Genomic DNA, 22,188 nt, shown 5'->3' with positions numbered 1-22,188 from the left:
GCTAAATGTTACTTCAGTGAGGACCAGTTTGCTTACAAGTCTTTTCTGCTTGTGTGACTGTCCACAGCTAACTGGACTGGCCTGTCAGGATGGTGAGAGTCTGTCACCATCACTGTGGTGACCAGAGGCAACATACATTAGCTTATGCTGGCTAGCAAGTCCTCCTAATGTGTGAAATTGCTCATGTAGTTCAAAAACACTCCTCGGACATCTGTCTCATCAGGACAATAGTGTTTTTTAGCAAAGAGCAACCTGCTGATTGCAAAATGCAGGTCACCATGTTTGGACTTGAGATGTATTACCACAGAGCATGTTGAACTTTCATTTATTGTGTGTCATGCATATTGATTAGTTTCTCAGGCACCGTTATAGTGAACACAACAGGCGCAGTTTGATTTCAGTGATCGGACAAAAAAAAAAAATCTGTAATTTGCAACCTTTTTGGTTTGTGACTGCTTATATATAGGCTAACAACTCAGTGTCTACTTGCAGCCCCACAGACAGAGGCGTCATGCAGTCAACTCTTTTTGAGGTGGCGAAGTGTCACAATATATATGTTAATGCTCACACCAAACCAAGTTATTACCAGCAATAATCTGCTTTGGCCTCTGTTTATGATACAAACACCCCCCTATCAGTAACTATCTACAACTATAACTGAATGACAATTACTAAAACTATATTGCAATAAACTTATAGCAATAAACAAGAAAATGTTAGCAAAAAGGCTTTAAACTCAGCAGTAACATTAGCTAGCCAGCACCATGAATTATTCTACATTGAATAAAGCTCTACTGTTTTTACTGACAATAATCAGTTCTTAACACTTTGTAAAAAATCTTGTTATATTTTTTAGGACACACACACACACAAATTTGTTTTGACAAAACAATAATTTAGCTGCTAGTAATAGCAAAGGACAGCAAGCTAACACTAATGTGGGTTATAGTTAAAACCACTGATGCTAAAGCTATTCTTGCATTACCATGCATATACATGTAGAGGAGAACTGGGTTGAAAGTAACACAGGACGAAAGTAACACTGCAGTTATCTCCGAGCCCATACAAGTCTGATATGTCTAATTGTGCCAGCAGGTACAGCACGTGACACTTACCAGATCCGTGAAAATTTGCATGGATATGTCATACTTTCAGAGTTTTACCCAAAAAGCTGTTTTCACCCACGGTAAATAAATTTGCTCAAATGTTAAATTTTTCAAATGACAAGTTGTGTTTATTGTTTCATGTGTCATAGTCATGATCTTTTTACAGATTATTTAGTACTTTAACACATGCTTAGTTTTTCAGTATAGAAGCAAGTCAGGTTTAACTGTCAGGAGTCATTGTAAGGACAATTGTAACAGCTGTTTCATTCGACCCTCTTCAGTAACAACATGCTTAAAATAAATTATATTTAACTGTAAATCACTCAATATGATTCAAAGCAGGAACTTAAGGAAATGCAATGTGTTAATGGGCTGATCTACATAGATGTGAAAAAAATCCAAATGTGCATTGTTGATTGTTAGGTCGTCATATTGACCCACCCATGTCTTACTTCTGTCCAAATTGATGGGGTCAGAAGTGCGCAACTTCCATTCAAAGTCAAATTATACCAAAGTTGTTCTACATTTGTACAAAATAGCACCTGGTATTGACAGAACACATATGTGAGTTGTTGATCATACTGAACATTAGTTTCTGTCTGTAATGTTATCTTTTAAAATGACGTTTATCATTCGTCCTGGACACCAGTGAGAGCCTGGAATTTGGGAGAACATTTGAAAATCTAAAAAACTGTTCTGCTACCTAATTCGAACACGGCATCTCCCAACAAGTATCTCATTTTATGTCAGGTTCAGGCCATTTTGTTCCATAATGCTTCGAGCTACTAACAGAACCTAACAAAATATTGCCAAAGTGTTGCGTTAACCTGGTGAGCTAACAGCAAAAATATAGCTCAGGTTTGGGTCTTAAATTTGGCAGGACTAGTGGCATTCAGTAAAGACAGGGTACTGGCCAGGTCTGCATCTTAGGCCTGTGCAGAACTCATCCACACAAAGCATTTATCATTACAGTGGAATTTAAAGGAATTTGCCTGTATTTGAAAACAAATAAAAATTTGGGAACCATTCAAGTCCAGAGTTGCCTCAAAAGTTAATGACCAAAAGAAAATATCTTGTCAGCCATCAGTTATTGTTCTGCTTTGTCTCCAAACCTTTTATCAGTTCCTGAAGATTTAGACATGTTGGTGGCAAAAAAATATAGCAGCCCAACTTCCAGTTGTCCTATTAAGTATTTCAATAGGGGAGCAAAGGCCAAGCCAGAGGCCTGATGGGATTGCGGTTGGGTGGGGCAGCTGTATGACTGTACAGGGGTTGAGGGCACGGAGGAGGCAGAGTCTGCTCAGCTGAGAGCAATGTCTCACCAAGGTACCAGAATTTCTTCATTAACGAAGGCACACAGACATCAGAGGGACAGGGTTGGGGTTTTTGGGCGGACGAGGGGGCGGTCTGCAAACACACCTCCCCACCGCTGCGCTGACTCGCTGTTCCAGACTTGACGACTTGATTTTTGGCAGCGGCCCCTCGTAAATCACCAGCAAGGCCTTCCACAATGTGACTCACCATCATAATCGTGCTGTTTGTGGAGGCCGCTTCGCCCTTCTCTCCACTTCCATAAGGGTGCCTTATTCCAGGAAGTGGAGGAGGGATACGTGAGGGGACACCAGGACAAAGATGGGACAAGAGGCTGTCATCTGTCAGATTTGGATTTACATGCTGGCTCATTGGATGAAAACACAAGTCTGATTTAAGTTCCTGTCTGTATCGTATTTTTTTCTTTCAGCAGTTGATATACTTTGAGTTTGTGTCATTAATAAACTCCAATTCTGTCAATAAATCTGATGGAAAATGTAGTTTTGGTGAGTTTACCCTACGGTAAACCTCTCCTACAACTGAAACCTATAACTGCAGGCACAATTAGGCAACCCTGACCCAACCCAACATCTGCCTCTGTTGTTTATAGTCCTCAGTCCTCCACACCTGGGTGCTGGGCACACTCTGTAAAGCGTATTTGGAACACACACTTCCAGGGGTGGAGAGGAGGCCGGCGTGCAAAGTCAAACTCCAATTGTCAATTAGTGAAGGCCAACAGAGGCTGCAGGTTGGGGTGTGCAGAGCAGAACAACCATCATGGAAGACAAAAGCCTCAGTCAGCACGAGGTCTTCAGATCAACACACACAAACACACACACACACACACACACACCATAACTGAGAGGGCAGAGATGGCCCCGGGCCCAGCAGGACCTGTTTACCGCTCCAGACTGAGCAAAGACCATCAGCAAACATCCTCCACCACTAAGTCTGGACAACTGCTCATAAACAGGCACACACACACACACACACACATATACACACACACACACACACACACACACATACACACACACACACACAAAACAACAACGACTCAATGATTATTTTTGGCTTTTGTTTACTGAACAAAATAAAGTATTTCAGCATTAACCTTTGGTTCTATGACTAACAGCTGACGAAAAATACTTCAAGGCTTTACTCTGTGTTCTATATCTGGTTGAGATTGTAGACATACTAGTGTTACATACTCAGGATGGCCCAACATGATTCACAAATACTGGTCAATATCAAAATCATGTTAATTGCAGAAGCTGAAACTTAGATTTAAGCATCATCCACAGTAAATGAGTGAAAATTGGATTCTTTAAGTGTAAAAGTCTATGTTGTGAGTATCTTTAACTACATGTCACTTCATTACACAAGTCAAACTGGAATGAAAGGACAGAAAGTTTAAAATAAATAAAAGACCTGAAGAATAAAATATAATGGTTTCTGGAGAAAATAAAGCAGCAATTTAAAGCTGCACAAATCAATGTTTTTATATTAACAATGGGTCAAATGACTGTGATGTAAAATGATGTGTGATGTGACAGGGTCAGTCGTGACGAACCCACAGAGAATTACCACCATCTCTACAGCTCTGCGGAGCCTTTTAGCTTATGTTAGTGCGTTGTTTTGGTTTTCCGACCCTGATTTCTACTCTTATTAATGCTGTTTTCCAATAAATGTAAGCTAATGTTGCAACATAACATTTTATGAGGTAATAATATGTCAATGCTGTGTTTTCTGCTTGTTTTGCTGCTGTTTTTGCTTGATGCTCTGGTTCAGTGACTACTGTCCACTAAAAGGTGGTGGTGGAAAGTAACTAAGTACAGTTCTGCAATACTTGATTATTTCCATGTCACCACCACAGAGAAATATTGTACTCCTGTTTTACTCCACCACATTTATTTGACAGCTATAGTTATTAGTTCCTTTGCAAATGAAGATTTTACATACAAAACATACAATCAACAATGCTTAAAATATAATGCATAGTTATTGATTAAACTACCCAATTAGGTAAATAGCTCTACCTCGACCAGCTTCAACCTTAAAATGCTGCTTACACATTAATGTATCAATGATAGTAAAATATAATAAATAGTGAGTAGTTTGTTGTTCTGATGAACATTTACTTGAAATGCAGTAGTTTTTACATTGTAGTATTGCTATTTTACCATACAAGTGAGGTATATGAAAACCTCTTCAACCACTGCTAAAAAGTGCAAAAAAAGAAAACATTCAGTTTGGCTCATCTGAATATCTTCATAACCTCAAGTGACACTGGTGTATTGACAGAAATCCACACGTCATTTGACAGCTTGAACAAAGACAGCTACTGTATTTTGTTTATGCTAGGAGATGAATTCCTAAATTTGGAAAGGCAGTAAAGTGGAGGTTTTGGGAGATGTCAGCGTTTCATGAGGGGACCTTTGCTCCGCTCTGATCGGCCTCCGCCAGCTGCAGGTCACATTGCTGCTTCATTACTGTTTGCCTGTGGCCCCGTGACCCTCCAGCCTTCATTTGCACCTCGGTGAGGACCACTCCATCACTGTTCTGGGATCCAACCTCTGTGGACCTGACACACACACACATCACACCACTGACATCATGAGTGCACGGCCAAGCCACCGGCCTCAGGTGAGCTGCGGGATGAAGCTGAATCATGAAATAGAGTTATTTTTTTTATCTATTTTAACCTTTCTTTTTCTTCTCCCTCGTCAGCTGAGCTTTGTGCTGCAAGTGCTGTTTTTATCTATACTTTATTTTATGTTTTTTTGTATTCCTTTGTAAAGCAAAATACATTTACTTATGATACTGTGTTTTGAAATTGAACAGAATTTTGATGGTAATTTTATTTCATATGTGTACATGCACTTTTCATAAGCACATCTTATTATGTATCTATTTTTATGTAGGATTAGATTTTAATAAATTAAATAGTAATAAATGCAAAAAAAGCTTGAAACACTGATGATCAAACATGCGATTATAAACCCAACTCAGTAAATTAATTTTTCCTTGGAAGATTTTTACTTCATTTGCATCTCTCTTACAACTATCTTATCTGCATAGAATGACTTCATGCTATAAACCTTATTATCAGTATAACACATGGTTTGAGTCTTACACTGCAAAACCTGAACTGAGTTTAGCTTGTGTCCGTTTCACCCCTGTTCATTTTAAACCTGACCCGAGAAAAGCGGCTGCATAAATGTTCATATCTCATTTGTTTTCATTCTATCCCAGGTGTTAGCATTTTGGGTTCATATTCAGTACCTTTGACTCTCCTCACATGCAGATCTGAATGTGTTAGCTGTATGTCACACCACAACGCAGATTGTAACAAAAGGGTGCCAGTGATGGAAAAGTATCCCGACAGATTTCTTAAACTGGACACTTCTCCATCACCTTCATCATTTCGATTACACGTCAAAGAAGCCACATTCACTTAGCGTAGCTGTGCGGCACGTTATTTAAAGACAGCTCATATTGCGGGGGTTTGATGATTGAGGTCTGATGCAGGAGGGCAAAGTGAGAGTTACACCTGGAGACTAAACCTGTGGGTTATTCTAGGATGTCTGCTGCATAACCCCTGATGTTTTTCTTATTTATTAAACCACAGTGGCCCTTGTTTGCCCTTTGACCTTACAGATGATGGGTCTTTCTGGTAAGGGTATGAGGTGTTTTATGCTTTTTTTCAAAGTGTATTAAAATGTTTTGTGTCAGGATGAAAATCATACTTATAGTAACTCTTAAAGCTGATAAACAGCCCATTCCTGCAGTTGAAATTTACAGCACTGAGGTTGCATGAAACAGACAAGATGAAACCCATTTGAGAAAACAAACATTTTTAATTTATTATTAAATGACATAAATAAAAACTCACAGTGAGTTCAAATACAAATAGATAGTTATGTACATGTGTTTTTGCAGGGGGGGTGAGGGGGGTGTAAGGGGGTCTTTAAACCAGACAAAACCCTGCCAGGATACAGAAGGCACTTGTGTCTCTCGGTCTGAACGTGGAACATTTGTATTGCTATCAGAAAAGGCACATTTCTATGGAAAACACTGGATGTTAATTTATTCTATTTACACACATATACACGTTTGTGTTAGCAGAACCATTTTTTTTTCATCTTATATATTTAAGGATAACAAGAAAAATGTCAATGATTGTTCAGTTCAGTTTGCGTTGAGTGGAGCCATAGGAGTGAAAAAGGTCATAAACATGTTATAAATGTGTACAGTTAGGAATTACTAAGAGCAAAGAGGAAGTTCTGACCATGCAGCTATTCTAAGGCTTATTATAGTGTAATATTGAGATGGATTGTCTTTCAAGTTGCACATCAGCTTTGTTCAGTATGACTCCAGCCATACGTAACATATTTTTTTCATTTACAGAAGCTGGAATGAATAATCTATGCTTTTTGACAAACAGGAGCCAAAAGGGATGCTTGCAAGTCTTCCACATCATCCCCAGGAGGTCTGTTTATGTCTTTAGTCCTATGTCCTCTTCCCGCCGAGCAACCGAGTTGAATCTCCAGCTTCTCAGTAGCTCTGAGCCACAGGCGCCCAGGATGCGGTCAGCCTGGCGATGGAGCTCTCAAACTGGGCTTCCCCGACCCCGACCTCACTCAGGCTGGGGTCATACATGGAGGAAGGCGAGGAGACGGGCAGCGAAGAGGTCAGGCCTGTGTAGGAGGAGCCCCTCAGGAACTGGGAGGTCAAACCACCGGGTATGGAGCCAGAGGCTGAGCCTGAAGGTGTGAGGGTGGTGCCGGCTACCGACCATAAGCTGGGGTACTGACTGTGGATGAGAGGGATAAAAAGAATGGTTAATTATATATCCCATTTTGTCTTAAAGTACAACTTTTCCTCTCTGTCCACACTGACAAGAGGAAACGTTAGAGCTCCTGGCAGTGTGGTACAGTGGGTATGACAAAAGTAAACATCAAACCAGGAGGCCACCGTCTTACACAGTGGATCACTTGAACTAATAAACACACACTCTTACACAAAATTCAAAGGTTCTGATGAAGCTTCTTCTAATTCCAAACGTGAGGACTGGTTTAACTGTAAATAGTTAAGAGTCTCACCTTGAATTAGATGTGGAGTTGGTGGTGTGGGACAGAGTGCCCATGCCTGTGGAGTTTGGGATCTGAAGAGCAGACCAGCTGTCATGAGTAGGCAGAGTCCCTGAAGTGTTGTCCATGTAGTTGTCTGGAAATGAAGCACAAACTGATAATTAATGCCAATTCTCCTGTTTATTCTGTTGTTTAACATGATGAGTTGAAGATATATATATATACATATATAGTCTGAGCGGGGTCTTACTTGTGCTGGAGGTGCGGTGGGGGTAGTGGCTGGGGTACGGGGTGGCTCTGTGGCTCCTCAGGCTGGAGTAGCGCTCGCAGTAGGAGCCTGAGGAGTGGCCCGCTGTGCCGCTGAACTGAGGAGGGCTGCTGCTGGGGCAGATGGGAGTCTGGCCCGGGAGGAACCAACCTCCAACTGTGGAATTCAGCAAACACAGTTCAGTCATACAACACATCACAGCACCCGGTATGAAAATACATTTTAAAAAATGATTGCAGGCATTTCACATGACATCCAGATGCTCTTTTGCACAAACACTGATATTTTCAATTCTTAATTTAACTTTTTCCTCTTCATTAAGCAACAAAGAGCATCTCTGACAAATGCTCCAGCACAGTAGGACCACTCCTGCTGTTTTCCTTAACCTAACATTTGGAAATCTGATATTAGAAAAAACACATTCAGGCTGATGTTCAGAAATGTAGAAAGAAACTCACGTTGAGAGTAGCCAGACTGTTGGCTGTCCGCGCTGTGATCAGGGACTTCTTTATGGTCACTCCTGCAATCAAAAACAATAATATTAGATGCTGTTCTATTAGTACACTGACTTGCCAAAAATAAGGAGTTAATGGTTTATGATCATACCTTTCTTTGGCATCCAGGAAGGCTTTAGCAAAAGGATTGTGCTTTATCTTCAGAGCAGTGATCTGTGAGGAGGATGGAGCTGTTAGCATTTCAATCAATATTTAAGACAAGTGTGTGTTGATAAGGATTTTACTCAGAGGATGTAATGCATTTAGTACAACTGACCTCTTCGTTCTGATAAGCAGTGACAGCGATGAACTGTGTTTCGGGGAAAGACTGGCTGCTGATCATCTTCTGGATGCCTCCGACCTTCACGATGTGTATCCTCGGCTCGTATTTGTGCAGAGAATTCAGCATGATCTATGGAAAAAAAACACAAATTAATATTACTATTTGTCCATGTGTTTATAAACAGCATCAGTCATATTTTAACTAGTAAAGTTAGCCTAGTGTATTTCTCAGATCAAGTGAAAATGTAGCAGTAAAGTGCCAATCTCTTGACACAAATAATTCACATTATTTTGTCAAAATATTGAATAAATCCTGACAAATCCTAAAATAAGTGAATGGAGTTTGGAAGAGTGCACAAGTCTTATTCCAGTGGTTCATTATAATGTTATAAAATACCAGTTTAAGACTGAATGAATACGTCTTTCAGTCTAAACAAATGTAGGCCTAATGTAAAGCAGGTGAAATAATAGAATAAAGGTTTCAGAAAAGTTATTCACATCTCTGTGATTAATTATTATGGATTCATTCCTCACCTGTCCGCCCCCGTTGAGTTTATTGGAGAGTTTGACTTTGCTGAAGGAAACGGGCGCTTTCATCCAGTGCGCTCCGAAGTTGGGGGAGTCCGGGTGGATGTAGACGCAGCTGGGGCTCTGTGGCTCCGGTTTGCCTCCGGGAACCCACTCCCCGTTCACGTATTTCCACCGGTTGTTGTCTGCGGCCACAAAATCCAGCAGCACCGAGTACATGGCGTTCGGGTCCAGGCCGCTGACACTGGCCCTGAGAACCGGAAACATCCTCCTGGAACAAGAAGTATGGAGTTCACGAAAATTTGTTTGAGGCGTCTGTGAGTGTATTTTACCGAGATTGTTCTTAAACACATACTTCTATTTCAGCTCAATCAATGTTTCCTTTTTTTCTTTTTTTAAACCTCCAAAGGCCTCGAAGGCCTCTGGAGCTGCAGTTTTGACAGAGCACCTGTATGTGTGTGTGTGGGCTTGTTTGTTAGCCATTGAAAAACTGAAAACCTATTAACGCTTTACAGAATAAACCGCATTTTTACAGACAAACATGTGATTTCACAGTGAAAAGTCTGTGCGTGCGTAAAAAGTGCGTAAAATGCGCACAGAGGACACCGCCGCGGCCTCCCCAGACGCTGCTGTGTTCAACCTACCTTCCCGTTTTGGTGACAATCATCTCGTTGGTTAACTCTTTGAACTTGTTCCATAAGTCCCCATCTTCCAGCGTCAGTTTAATATCCCTCTCGGACGCGTCTCCCTTCTCGCTGCCCTTCTGGAACTCGCTCTCCACGGCGCTGAGGAGATGCTCCAGGCGCTGGTCGGGGTTGGAAGAAGTCATATTTCCAAGCACTTTGTAGAGAGACCCAAATCCAAGATTCACACACTCTGAGGCTGACAGAGAGATAAGGCCAGAGTGATACTGGTTTCTAAACCCTGAGGCCTCATCATTTAAGGGCCCCCAGGGACCTCATGGGGATGCGGGGCGTGGTTTGGCCGCACACACCTCGCCTCTCTGACCGGGTTCAACGTCTCCAAACCACGCCCCCACACCAGACTGCACCTCTCTCTACAATTTAACAGATTTTTACAATTTATAAAATCAACTCTTTACCTAATACATTGAAATCTGTTTCCCTGAACCAAACTCCACGTAAGAAATCCACGTTTTTACAGTTTTCATAGATGTTCGTAGATTTATTTTGCTGTTGGAATTTCTGCTAGGATGAAGTTTATTATTTATGGTTTGGTACCTGAAAATCTATCAGTGTGTTGCATTGGAAGGCCTACACATTCAAAGCTGTGCGTTCAAACAAAAGAAGGGAAGCGAGGGAAGAGAGCCGTGTCTTTGAACTCAGTTGTATATTTGCAAATACTGCTAATCTTTTGTTGTCTCAAATCCACATGGGAGAAGGCCTGTGTTTACTGAGTACGGGCCATTAGGACAGACTCTGTGTTCCTGTTGTGCCAAAGTGTGGACGGCCCACAAGTGATGCCAGGATTTGCATAATGGGCCTGCATGACTCCCTCTGAGGCTCTGATATTAAATATTTCAGCCAGTTGGAGGCCGAGTGCTCGACAATCAACATTTTTCTACTGTTTAAACAGGAAAATCAATTCACTAAACTAAAGGTTATGGAAAAGTCTCACTGTGTGAAATCATTAACCAACAAAAATTATACATCTGCTGCCTTTTATTGGCCACATTTCAGGATAGAAAGTGGGAAGAAATTCAACAATTTTGAATGATTTGACTTATACTTACACTTATTTTTCCATTTTATAATACTTTTCTCCCACTATGTTTATTTGACAGTTCCACTTAATAAAAATAATAAAACATTTCTATTTTTCTTCATTTATATATCATGCAAAATATGCAATACAATGTTCTTCAGAAATGATCAAAAATATAGATAGAAAGATGATAAAAGATGCAAAACATGAAAACCAAAGCAGTGTTTGTCCATCGTTACTTTGCCGATGAAAACTGATGAGTTTATTAAATATGCAATAATGGAACATAACGAAACACATTTACTCTGTTTACTGAACTTCTTCTTTACATGTACTTTTCTTCATCACATCACTGTAACAGAAATAGTCACTAATGACTTTTCATATTAAGATTTTACACAGAAGACATATGACATGTTTTTAAATGATACCATTTAATGATGGTTAAGGATTAAACTACCTAACTAATATAAAGTAGGTCAAATTAACTCCACCAGCTACAACAGTAACATGTTGATAATAATTCTGTACTTCTTCTTAAGTAAACTTTTCAATGCAGAACTTTCTCTTGTTAAAGAGTATTTCTACACTGTGCTATTTTTACTCAAGAAAAAGATCTAAATATTTCTTTCACCACTAAAAATTATTATAGATTCAACTACCCAACAATATATAAACTAGCTCCATCTTGACCTGCTACAACATTAAACATTAATGCCTCAGTAATAACCTAACAATCTAATAATCCAGTAATATAGTACATAATAATTATGCTGTTGTTGCTTATTCTCATGTATTTTGACCTAAGTAAAAATTTGTAATGGAAGATTTTACATAGTAGTACTTATGAGTAAAGTACTTTATGCTACTTTATGATTCTACTTTACTACATTTCAGAGGTAAATATTGTACTTTTTACTCCACTTCATGTATTTGACTGCTTTAGTTACTTTGCTAATTAAGATTTTACAAATAAAACCTATTATGATTTTATAAAATATGATGCTTGACTATAGAGATTAAACTATCTAACAGTAGGTACAGTAGATCAAGCGGCTCATCTTTGACCTGCTACAACATAAAATGCTGCTTATTCATTAATTCATCAGTAATAACAATCCAATAATATAATATATATACAGTAATAACACTTACTTTAATTAGGACTTTTGCTTATACTTATATACTCTGACATAATGTCACTGCCATGTGAACACTATGTACTGTATCTAAGAAAATCAGACCTGTTTTCATCTTTGTTGACGATGCATTTTTCACATAATCAACTGGTTTTAAATGGTTGGTTCAGTTCAAGAAGTAAACAATTTTTTTTTAAACAATTTGAAACACAGTTTTCACACAGTATTTTTACATCGTGATGTTGCTGCTTTTGCTTAAAGTAAAATATCTGAATATTTCCACCACTCTGTATTAATATTTAGCTCCCAGCCGTCACCTGACTTACAGTATTCAGTGTTTAAATTGGCCCCATTGATGCCGACAAAGGTTTTGTGTTTTAGATGTGAGCCCTCCTGTTTTTCTTCTCGTCGCCTCTGATTCCACTGTCTGTGATGTACTTGGAATTGAGTGAGGGCTTTGGAGCGTGACTCCACTTTACTACACCACTTCCTCCAGTTCTACAGAGGCCATAAATGTAAAGGGGTTCTCTCACACCTTTCCATCCCGTATCATTCAGCGGCCTCTTCCTTTTCCCCCTGTGTGTGTTTGTGTGTGTGTTTTTTTTTATTTTGGAGGCTGAGAGAAAGAGACAGAGAGTGTTAAAAAGCGGCTGCATACAGGACATAGCCCCCGCCGACCGGGCCTACAGGCTCTGCATACCCCCGACTCACAAAGTCACACATAACGGGAAGCTGCTTCATATCTCTAAATTAAGATTTAACTGAGTGATCAAGTAGTGTCAGTAAGTCATGGGATGAGTCATCTGTAGCTGCAGCAACAAAACTCTCTCCTGGCTGAACTTCAGCTGTGTGCCGCGGTTGTCAGGTGTTGCCCGGCGAGAACTTTGTAAAGCACAAAACAACACGAAACATCTTTTCAGCAGTTTGACTGACAGGTGAAGCCAAAACTGAGGTAAAGGAGGAGCATCTCCGTCCCGCAGAGTGAGCGAACGTCTGCTCTGAAATGGAAAGTTTATTTGAAAAAGCTACCTGAGGTTTCCCACAGCTTTTCTCTTCATACACACACACACACACTGTTGCTGCCCAGCGAGCTGAGGGTTAACCGATGCAGTCCTTGCTCTGGCATCGGCACACACTCACCTAGGTGAGAAATATTGCAGAGGTCTGGTGCTTCACAAAGGGACAGTTATAACGATGCATATTTTCCAGGAGGACTTCGCTGGCCTAAATAAGTAAACACGGGGAGGCGGATGAGTCAGCCCTGGGAAGAGAAAACACTCACACACACATACAAACACACTCAAAAGTCATTTTTTTCACAAATTATGACATAAGCTGGTTACTGGACAAAAACAAACACAGTAACAGAAGCTGAAATCTTACTGATATGCACAAATCATAACAAGATCTCAGAGCTGTAAGCAGCCCAAAGTGATGTTATACTAATAATGTGTCTGATATTAAACATCATAAAGCCCAGAGATGAATCACATATAACCTACAGAATGTGATATACAGGAAACATGAGAGACAAACAAGAAGGATTTCAGGGATATATGATGTTCACTGACAATTGTATTCATGATCCGGTATTCATATTTTTTGTTTAATTCTAGTTTTGTGGTAGCTGTTAGTCTGTAATTGCTGCCTGGATCAATCTTTACAAACCTCAAGACACAAACACAAGTTATGTTTTTCTGAAATTCTAGATTTGTTTTTTTTTTTTTGGTTTTTTACATTTAGTAATTCAGTTAACTTTTAAATTATATCTTCTGTAATTTTTTATACATCCTGGTGGAGAAATATTGAAATCTTAATTTATTATTGTCTGAAAAGTAGTCAAATTAAAACATATGAAATCTAAAACTACTGGAAAATCCTACAGTGTGTGTGCATTTTTAATAGTAGAAAACAAACTCCCCCTGGTTTACTAACTACCCCCCACCCCTCCCAAAAAAATGACAGCAACATGATTTCAGTGTCCCAAAATAACAATACAGCTCAGACTGTTGTCTATGTTGAGCAGGTTACTCTTGAAAAAGACATTTTTAATTTCAACAAGGCTCTCCTGCTTGAATAAAGTTTAAACTAAAACTAAAAGGATTAGAGTGAAGAAGATCAATGTGTTTTAAATTGTCATGTGAATGTTAAAATAAAAGTTCTTCTTCTCGTTCTTGTTTGTTTCTATGAAATAAATCATTATTAAATCACTATTGGATCATAGACAATAGTGGAAGAAGTACTAGAATAGTAAAAGTTATAATTACACGATGTAGAAATTCTCCTTTAAAAAGTTAAATTATGCAGTGAATATTTTACTGAAGAATCAACTAAATATGCCTAAAAATATTTAAAAACAGCACCCATTTTGCAGACTGACCCTTGTCAATGTAATATTAATATTTTTTAGATTATTAGATTATTGTTAAGCATTCATAAGTAAGATGCATATTAATGTTGTAGCTTGTGGAACTAATAGATTCTTTGGCAGTTTGATAATGCATCATAACTGAGATGATCATATATTTTACAACTTGAGGAGCAGAAACATACAGAAGCTTAAACTGGAAATACTCAAGTAAAGTGCAGGAGAATAATACTTTAGAACAACATTGATCTGTGATAAAGAAATGTTGCTGTATTTTAATGTCACTCTATGATTGTAACTGTAGCATTGTGTGTAAAGAGAGAAAAAGCAGCAAGTGAAAGAACCACCAGCCACTTCCCCACATCCCATACCAGTAAAGACTGAAGATCCCCCAACACACACACACACACACACACACACACACACACACACACACACACACACACACACAGCCCCAGCCCTCCCTGATGTGGATTGAGCCCTGAGCTTCGTCTGTCACTTTTGCGTTTCCACTTCAAGTTCAGGAAATCTAAACTTTCCTCTTCTAATCACCCGTCCCTTTGAAAGGGATAAAAAGAATTAGTGGGGACAGTAATTGCCCCCCCTCGGCCCCCACCGGCCCTCATCTAGGTGCCCTACAGTAGACCTTGAGACCTTTGGCATGCTAATGATAGGAGGCTCAGCTTTGACACTGCAGGGACTGACTGAGTCAGGTCTGGAGAAGGAGCTCTGCTGAGGAGGACGGTGTGTTGTATCAACATCATGATGCATCATTTTAATGAAAAAAATGAACTTAAAAAGCTTTTAAATATGAGAAAATGTAAGTGCAGATGTGAGGCGAGGCATGCTGTAGGTACAAACATGTTAGGATTGTAACTTTGAAACATATAATTCATGAAAAACAATATAAAATTTAAGACATGAATGATAAATAGGAGAGAAAATATTCATTCTATGTCAAAATATTCTAAGAAATCTCTCCTCAGTTTGGGCCCATTAAGTTGCTTATTACAAGATTATTAGAGATTAGCTGAGGCTTTACTGATTCATCATGCAGGAGACAGTAACAGAGAGAAAAGAGTATAAATGAATTCATGTATGTATGTACCTAACTAAACCTTACAGTCATATGTTTCATTCAAATCTGTAATGATGTACAGACACAGCAGTCTTTAGACAGGCCACTAATTTATCTTCAATTTACAGTGAAAGTTCATTCTGTGAACTTTATGTTAGTCTTTAGTTTCCTGTGTCAGGCTTCTATGTGTATTTGTATAACATTTTATTCTGCTGCTATTAAATTGTTGTATTTATAGTGTTTGAATAGTATTATAGTTGTAATTTGTTTCTGTCTTTGCATGTCCATGTTTCATGCTGTATTTGTTGTTTTGACTTTTGTATATTGTCTGTGTGATGGTGCAAAGTGACCCTTTTATGCAGCTTTATACTTACTTCACTTCATACTCATATACATTTATTTGTCAGATTTTTTGATTAAGATTTCACAAACAAAACATATGTTCATCTCAAAAAAATATAGAGCCTTGTGATCAATGAAATTAGCCAACAGTGTATAAAGCAGTTAGAATGAACTCCACTTGTACTACTTACATTTTAATGCATCAATAACATAATAATGTAACGTGACATAGGATGTGGGAACTTTTAGTTTTGATATGTGAAGTGCATTTTGTTACTAACACTTCTGCACTTCTACTCAAGTAAAATTTTGAATGCAGACTTTCACTTGCAATTTTACACTGTGCTACATTTATGTAAGTAAATGATCTGAATACTTCTTCCACCATTGTGAATGTATTTCAACGTGTGTTAATGTGCTTATTATGAGAGAAAATACAGCAAACCAAAGAAAAAAATGACAAGAGAGGAATAAACCTAATAAAAGACAATATGCTCCTATTAATTATAAGAGCAGTGGACCAATTAGCCAGAATGAGTTACAGCAGATTTACTAGCCGATGTTTAATTAATGCTTTTTTTTTTCATTTTAAAACATAATATTTTATTTTCAGGGACACATGCTGCTTAGCTTCATTGATGAAAATTTAAATAATAGTCTCCTCAAATTTGTTCTGATTTTGTAATTTAATCATTAAATATTCAATTGAAGGTTTTTCATATGATTTTTCTGTGATTATTTATCTTATTTTGCAAGAAATACAACAACAACAGCTTGACAGACAGGGCCTGTTTACATGGTTTCAGTAATGCACTACAAGTGTGCTGGTGGTCTTCACGGGTTGTATTCACAGACACATCTATGGTCAGCATTGCTTATACATTTTGATTCATATAGATCATCATCAGTAATATTACACACAGACTTATAAAAAAGGAAAAACAAGGAAAGGAGAAAATCCTCATTTATTTATGATTTCCAGTCCTGTAGAGTTCAGACAGATTTTTCCTTCCTTGCAGGTTTGTTTTTGCCTGTTTCCTCTTCTTTCTTTTTTTTCCACTGCGATCAGTGTTGCCTGATGTAAATATGAGCAGCTGAGGTCAGCAGACACCAGTGTGTGAGAAAACACAGTTAAATCTCCTCACTGCAGCCCAGCTGTGTGCACATGCACCCACACACCCACACATATTAACCGTGGACCCTGCAGAGTGAGATCACACTTCAGCCTATCTCCTTCTGACGAGAAGAAGGATCGACTCGGGCTGTTCTGGGAAGCTGTGAAAGACATTAGCAAATATTAGCAGATATTAATCATGACTTTGGGGCAGATCATCATAACCGGGCCCCGCTGTCTGCTGCAGAAGGTTTTTTATAACCGCAGTCTCAGTCCCTGCTACAGGACGCTCTCTCTGAGTTTTCTCTGGTGAGTTTTTTAGTGGGAGGGCTGAATGGTCAGGGGGGAGATCAAAAGGAGCGAGACCAGTTTCCACTGACAAACAGTAAGTGTTAAAGACAGAGGATTAATGATAGGTGCAGCCAGGAACATTATTTACCCAGAGTCAGAGGACGTGTGACTTCAGAGCCGCCTCATCACCCTCCTCCTCCAGCGGCACTTCCTCTCTCTATAAATGCACAATTAAAATGAGATGTTCACACAACATGGTGTCACCTTCCGATGCATGGCCAATGAGCTATCAGGATCACTTTCTTATCCCCCTATGGATGATTCATAATAGCATCTTATATACAGTATGTGAGCCACCTGGAACATCTGACATCAGCAAGAAACAGGTTTTAAACATAAAAAATGACACATATGAATGGAGAGTAAAGGAATACAATGCTAAAAAAAAAGATAAAAACTAAAGATTATGAACCAAAAAGTACTTTAGCTACTGTTATATGTTCCAAAAGGACTTTTGTGCTGTCATTGCTGCAAGAATCTACAAAGTTTTTGAGGTAGAATATCCCACAAGAGTCACAAGAAAACTATCTGCTCCTCAAAGTTATGTTTCTTTTTTCACGTTTCTCTCATTTTTGCTATTTTTCTTATAAATGATCAGGTTATTTTACCTCCTCAGGACTCCAAAATGTTAAACTGAACTGGTTACAATGGTCATATGGACATCTAGTCTACCTCTGTTCTCTGATCATATCCAAATACAGTAATTATAATGTATCACATGTTCAGACTGAGCTTTGTAAAAACACCAAACTCATTACTTTACAAATAATCTCTATTTTTTTGAACATTTTAAAACATTATATCCAAGAATTCTAAATGCTAATTTGAATTGCTCTCTGTGATGTCAAATGTATGTTTATTATGTATATAAAATGTGTGTAGTTGCAAATTTCTGTTTGTCTCTGCTTATATTGTATCTATTTATTCTTGAGTGTGAGTCTCTCTTAAAAAAGATATCTTGAGTTCAATCAGACTACCTGAATACATAAATAAAAATACAGTGTGCAACCATGACAAGTGTTTGCAAAAAGTCTTTGCTTCATTTTTAGGGGTCACGAGCCACTAATGTAAATATAATTTTTCAATTTTTGTCATCTTTGCCAGAGTGAAAAAAGTCATTAAAACCAACTTTAATAACTTTCCTCAGCAGAAACAACTCTTAAAAGCTTCAGTTCACTCAAATCACAAACATGTTCTCTCACTTGCAGAATCCAGGCATTAAGGGGTTTCAGGTTTTATGTGCTAAGTTTTACAGTATCTGTCACCAAGATTTCTGCTTTCTCCAGAATACAATAGAGGTGAGTAGAGATTCATCTCTGCTGCCCAAACTCATTGAGAATTATATTTTAAAAAGTCAGCAATTTGACTTGCCAGAAGGTGACACAGTTAGTTGTTAGTCAGTTAGTAGCACAGTTAGTGAAGATAATTGGCAGTTTCCTGCCGTGAGCAGTTTCATGGGGACTCAAATGTAGCAGAAAGTAGTTCCAGTGAAAACAGTTGACTGTGAGATCTGAGGATCATGCAGAGAACCTGGAAAGCTGTTTCCAAAGAGACGACAAAGATGTCATTTTTCAGAAGCACAAATTAAATTTCAATCACTATCGTTTTATTTGGAGGCACAGAGGCAGAAATTTCATGGATAAATATCTCAAAAATTCAACAAAAAACACAATTACATATATTGCTAATTTTCAATATGAGTAAATGGACAAAATATGTGTTTTTTGCAATTTAAGTTAACTTATCCTTTAATCTGGGCATTTTACCCACAAAACCCTTCTTTGCTTCTGTATCTCATGTCTGTTGTGTCCATGCCTCTTTCATACATATCGGCCCTGGTCATTTCCTGCTCTACAGGAAGGAAGTATCGCTGCCTGTGCACCCCGGCAGGCAGCTATACCTCTACGGGTGTCCAGGGGCCCCAGAGAGGCAGCCAGCGTCTGCCTGCAGAGTCTGGAGGCCAGGCAGGGCTTTAGGAAGGGGGGGCCCCCACAGCACCGTAAACTGAAGGAGGTAAACAAAGGGGGCCGGGCTGCTTTTACTGCCTTCCCACGCCAGGCAGCAGCAGCAGCTGACTGGAAAGTGTTACCTGGAATATGCCGAGTCGCCCCCTCCACCAGCAGACAGCCAATCTGAATGCAGGCGCAGTGGCCCAGGTGTACAAACAGCAAACAGTGGGGCCACATCAAAGGATATCATTAAAAGACAATAGATGCAGACCCCCACCACCCCCCCCATCCCCTCTCCAAAACCCTGCCAGGGGTTTTACCACAGCACAGAGCCCTCCCAGCTCCTCTGCGTCCCCCCTGAGCAGCCGCTGCACTGCCCCCTACTGTTCAATGTGGTGGTGAAGGGACGATTACAGCTCCAGCTTCATCCAGACTTCAGTCCCTTTATAGCAAGCTCAAATTTTCAGATCAGAAAAATGTTATTTTCCTGGAACATCAGTGTGTAAAATAAATGTCACTGCAACCGTATGGAGAATGGGAATATATATGTTGTAGTTTATTAAAGTGAAAGGCCTGCACCTGTTTCAGTCTGATGTTTTAAAGACCAGAATCAAGTTCAACTCATCAACATTTATGTGACAACCATAGAAGCAAATCAGAGTCCCACTCACTGTCTAGAGGGCCATTCCACTTTTTTTTCTTCAAATCACCTGTCCTTTAAATAAAAGTTAATCATTTAGTAACCCATGCTACCATGTTTCAGTCATTTGAATGCACTTTTTTTTTACTGTTCCAGGCATCCATTGGCTTCCATTCATTACCAGGCAGTATAAAAATCAATTAGCAGACTCGTGAAACTAGCACCAGGTATGTAATCACACTGAACACCAATTCTGCATTTTTTCCTCAAATAAAGATTCTTCTGATAGAATGGAAACCAGCCAACATCTGATTTGCAGACGGAGAACTCAAACCTTGTGCAAACACACTTGTCCTTTAAATATGGAACATGGACGTCAGGTGATTTGTTCATTTACATTTTGCTTTTATTGTCTTTTTCAGTTGTAACAGACTATTTAATTTGCTCTTTATTGTATAGTTTGATATGATACACTATTGTTTAATAGCTTTTATATTCAAATATTGGGCAAACAAAAAGTGTGCAGATTTCAACATTTATTAGTTTTCTTCAGTCTGGTGCCAGTGGATGGATTATTTGTTGTTGTTGTTGTTTGTTTGTTATATGCAGAAATATAAGAAAGACTGCAATAAAATGTTGATAAAAGAAAGCAGAAAGAATGAAGTCAGACTTCACTTTGACTGCAGATATCTTACATTTTCCAGTCTTTGTAGTTACTTTTAATTATGTATTTTTCTTTATGTTTCTCACATGATTAGCACATCTGTACTCTGGATGTTCTTTGCCACTTTTCTTAATGGCTTTTCCTCTCTGGTCTTATTATCAAAATATCTACCTCATACAAGCTCAGTGTCATCTAATCAAATCAACTTTATTGTCCACCTTTGTTGCACAAAAGTAGAAATTTGTCTTCAGCTTGCATGACAATCAGCATCAATATCACTTCAGTCACATCACATGGTCCAGTTGTCAGTGCAGAGAACTGCAGATGTGCAGCTGATGGAAAGGTATACTTATTGTTAGACTTTCTCTTTGAGCAGTCAGTGATCTTTACGAGGCAAACAACATCAAAACTGAAACAAAACTGATACAAAATATATCTGCTCTATGCCTTTTCTCCATCTTCCTAACAACTTACATCTCTGAGCAGCACATCTCTGACATAAACTTTGAATCTTTGCCCCAAACATTCTACATCAATCATAAAATATCTCTCTCACAAAAAAAATAAATAAATAAATATAAAGGTGGTTGATGTGATTTAAGTTGGGTTTATCCTTCTCGACATCCCAGCTCATTAAGTCTGTGCCACGGAGGGACACTTTGGGGACAACTCACACAGGCATTTTTGCATCAGTCAGCGAACATGAAAGGTAAGAAGACATCATCGCTCATCCCTGCGAGAGGAAAAAAGAAAACACATCTTAAAGCAGCACCCTAAAGGCCTGCGCCGCACTGCGCTGCGCCGTTAAATGTGAGCAGCCTGGGAAAAGCCTATCTGGACTCCACAGACAGCAGCAGCCTCCAGCTTTGATGGGGAAGCCTCTTTGTAGTTGGCCTGGAGATGGCTTGTTAGTCAGTAAAAGTGAGGGCTAAATGGCTCCCTAACAGGAAGCAGTTTACACGGTGACGCTCAACCTGCCTGTGGCCCTCTATTGTCCCGAGCCCCATGTCCCACTTCATTACCATTTCCATAAGAAAGGAACAGTAATTGCCCCTTTTCTTCTGCTGTCCCTTCATCTTGGAGTGTCTCTTCTTTTTTTTTTTAACCCCCTTCCTTCTTCTCATTCCCTCTCTGTCAACTTCAACCATCCTCTGTCTCTGAGAAGTTACTTCAAACTGGCTGCTGTTTCGTGGAAAATACTTCGTAATTCACAAGGAGGGATTATATTATGTTAGGGTGCAGAAACAGAACACTTATTTTCTCCACCTTTAAAAGTAAGTTCATCAGTGTTTGAATTAAGAATACACTGTAAATAAATCACTCTTTAACATGAGAATACCATTTTAAATGTCAAACTACTTTCCAGAAGTACAGAGCAAGTCCAAACCGAGCATGAGAGCAGTGTCTGTTTTGGAGGTCCTGAGACTCTCCTGACCTTTGACCTGACCTCAGATGGAGGACATGTCTGCTTGAGTTACCAACTGATCAGTGCAGAGCATAACTGTCTCCCTGGATCACTTAAAAACTCAACACAACAAGTGAAAATGCCAAAGTTGTAAACACATTCGCTGATCCTTTTTCTTTCAGTTTTTACCATATTGTACTCGCTTTCGTTCATATTTTGCTATGTTTTCATATTTTACACATTCATTCATTGTGTTCTATGATTTACAATTCTAATTTTAGCACACCTTGATATTGCTAGAAAACAAACTTTTGCCACACAAACCACTCAT

At 39.0% G+C, this 22,188-nt stretch overlaps 1 protein-coding gene across 1 annotated transcript; it reads right to left on the bottom strand.

Moving 5' to 3' along the window:
* Window positions 1-6,355: 6,355 nt before the first annotated feature.
* On the bottom strand, window positions 6,356-10,042 carry tbxta (T-box transcription factor Ta). Its single transcript, XM_067612158.1, has 8 exons — window positions 9,727-10,042; window positions 9,089-9,353; window positions 8,550-8,684; window positions 8,385-8,446; window positions 8,237-8,298; window positions 7,761-7,934; window positions 7,523-7,646; window positions 6,356-7,233 (listed from the first exon to the last, which is right to left on the bottom strand). The coding sequence occupies exons 1-8, from the start codon at window positions 9,909-9,911 to the stop codon at window positions 6,975-6,977; spliced, it is 1,266 nt and encodes a 421-aa protein (XP_067468259.1). The 5' UTR covers window positions 9,912-10,042; the 3' UTR covers window positions 6,356-6,974.
* Window positions 10,043-22,188: the final 12,146 nt, after the last annotated feature.

This window comes from Thunnus thynnus, chromosome 15, assembly GCF_963924715.1.
Source record: "Thunnus thynnus chromosome 15, fThuThy2.1, whole genome shotgun sequence".
NCBI classification, from domain to species: Eukaryota; Metazoa; Chordata; class Actinopteri; order Scombriformes; family Scombridae; genus Thunnus; species Thunnus thynnus.
The sequence above is the reverse complement of the archived record's forward strand: the minus strand, read 5'-3'. Positions and strand labels throughout refer to the sequence as shown.

Excerpts from the sequence above, each read along its gene's own strand:
- tbxta (XM_067612158.1), bottom strand. The coding sequence starts at position 9,911 with ATGACTTCTTCCAACCCCGACCAGCGCCTGGAGCATCTCCTCAGCGCC. Across the intron at positions 8,447-8,549 it reads CTGCTTATCAGAACGAAGAG|ATCACTGCTCTGAAGATAAA; the intron begins GTCAGTTGTACT and ends TCCTCCTCACAG. Across the intron at positions 7,234-7,522 it reads AACTCCACATCTAATTCAAG|TCAGTACCCCAGCTTATGGT; the intron begins GTGAGACTCTTA and ends TCTCATCCACAG.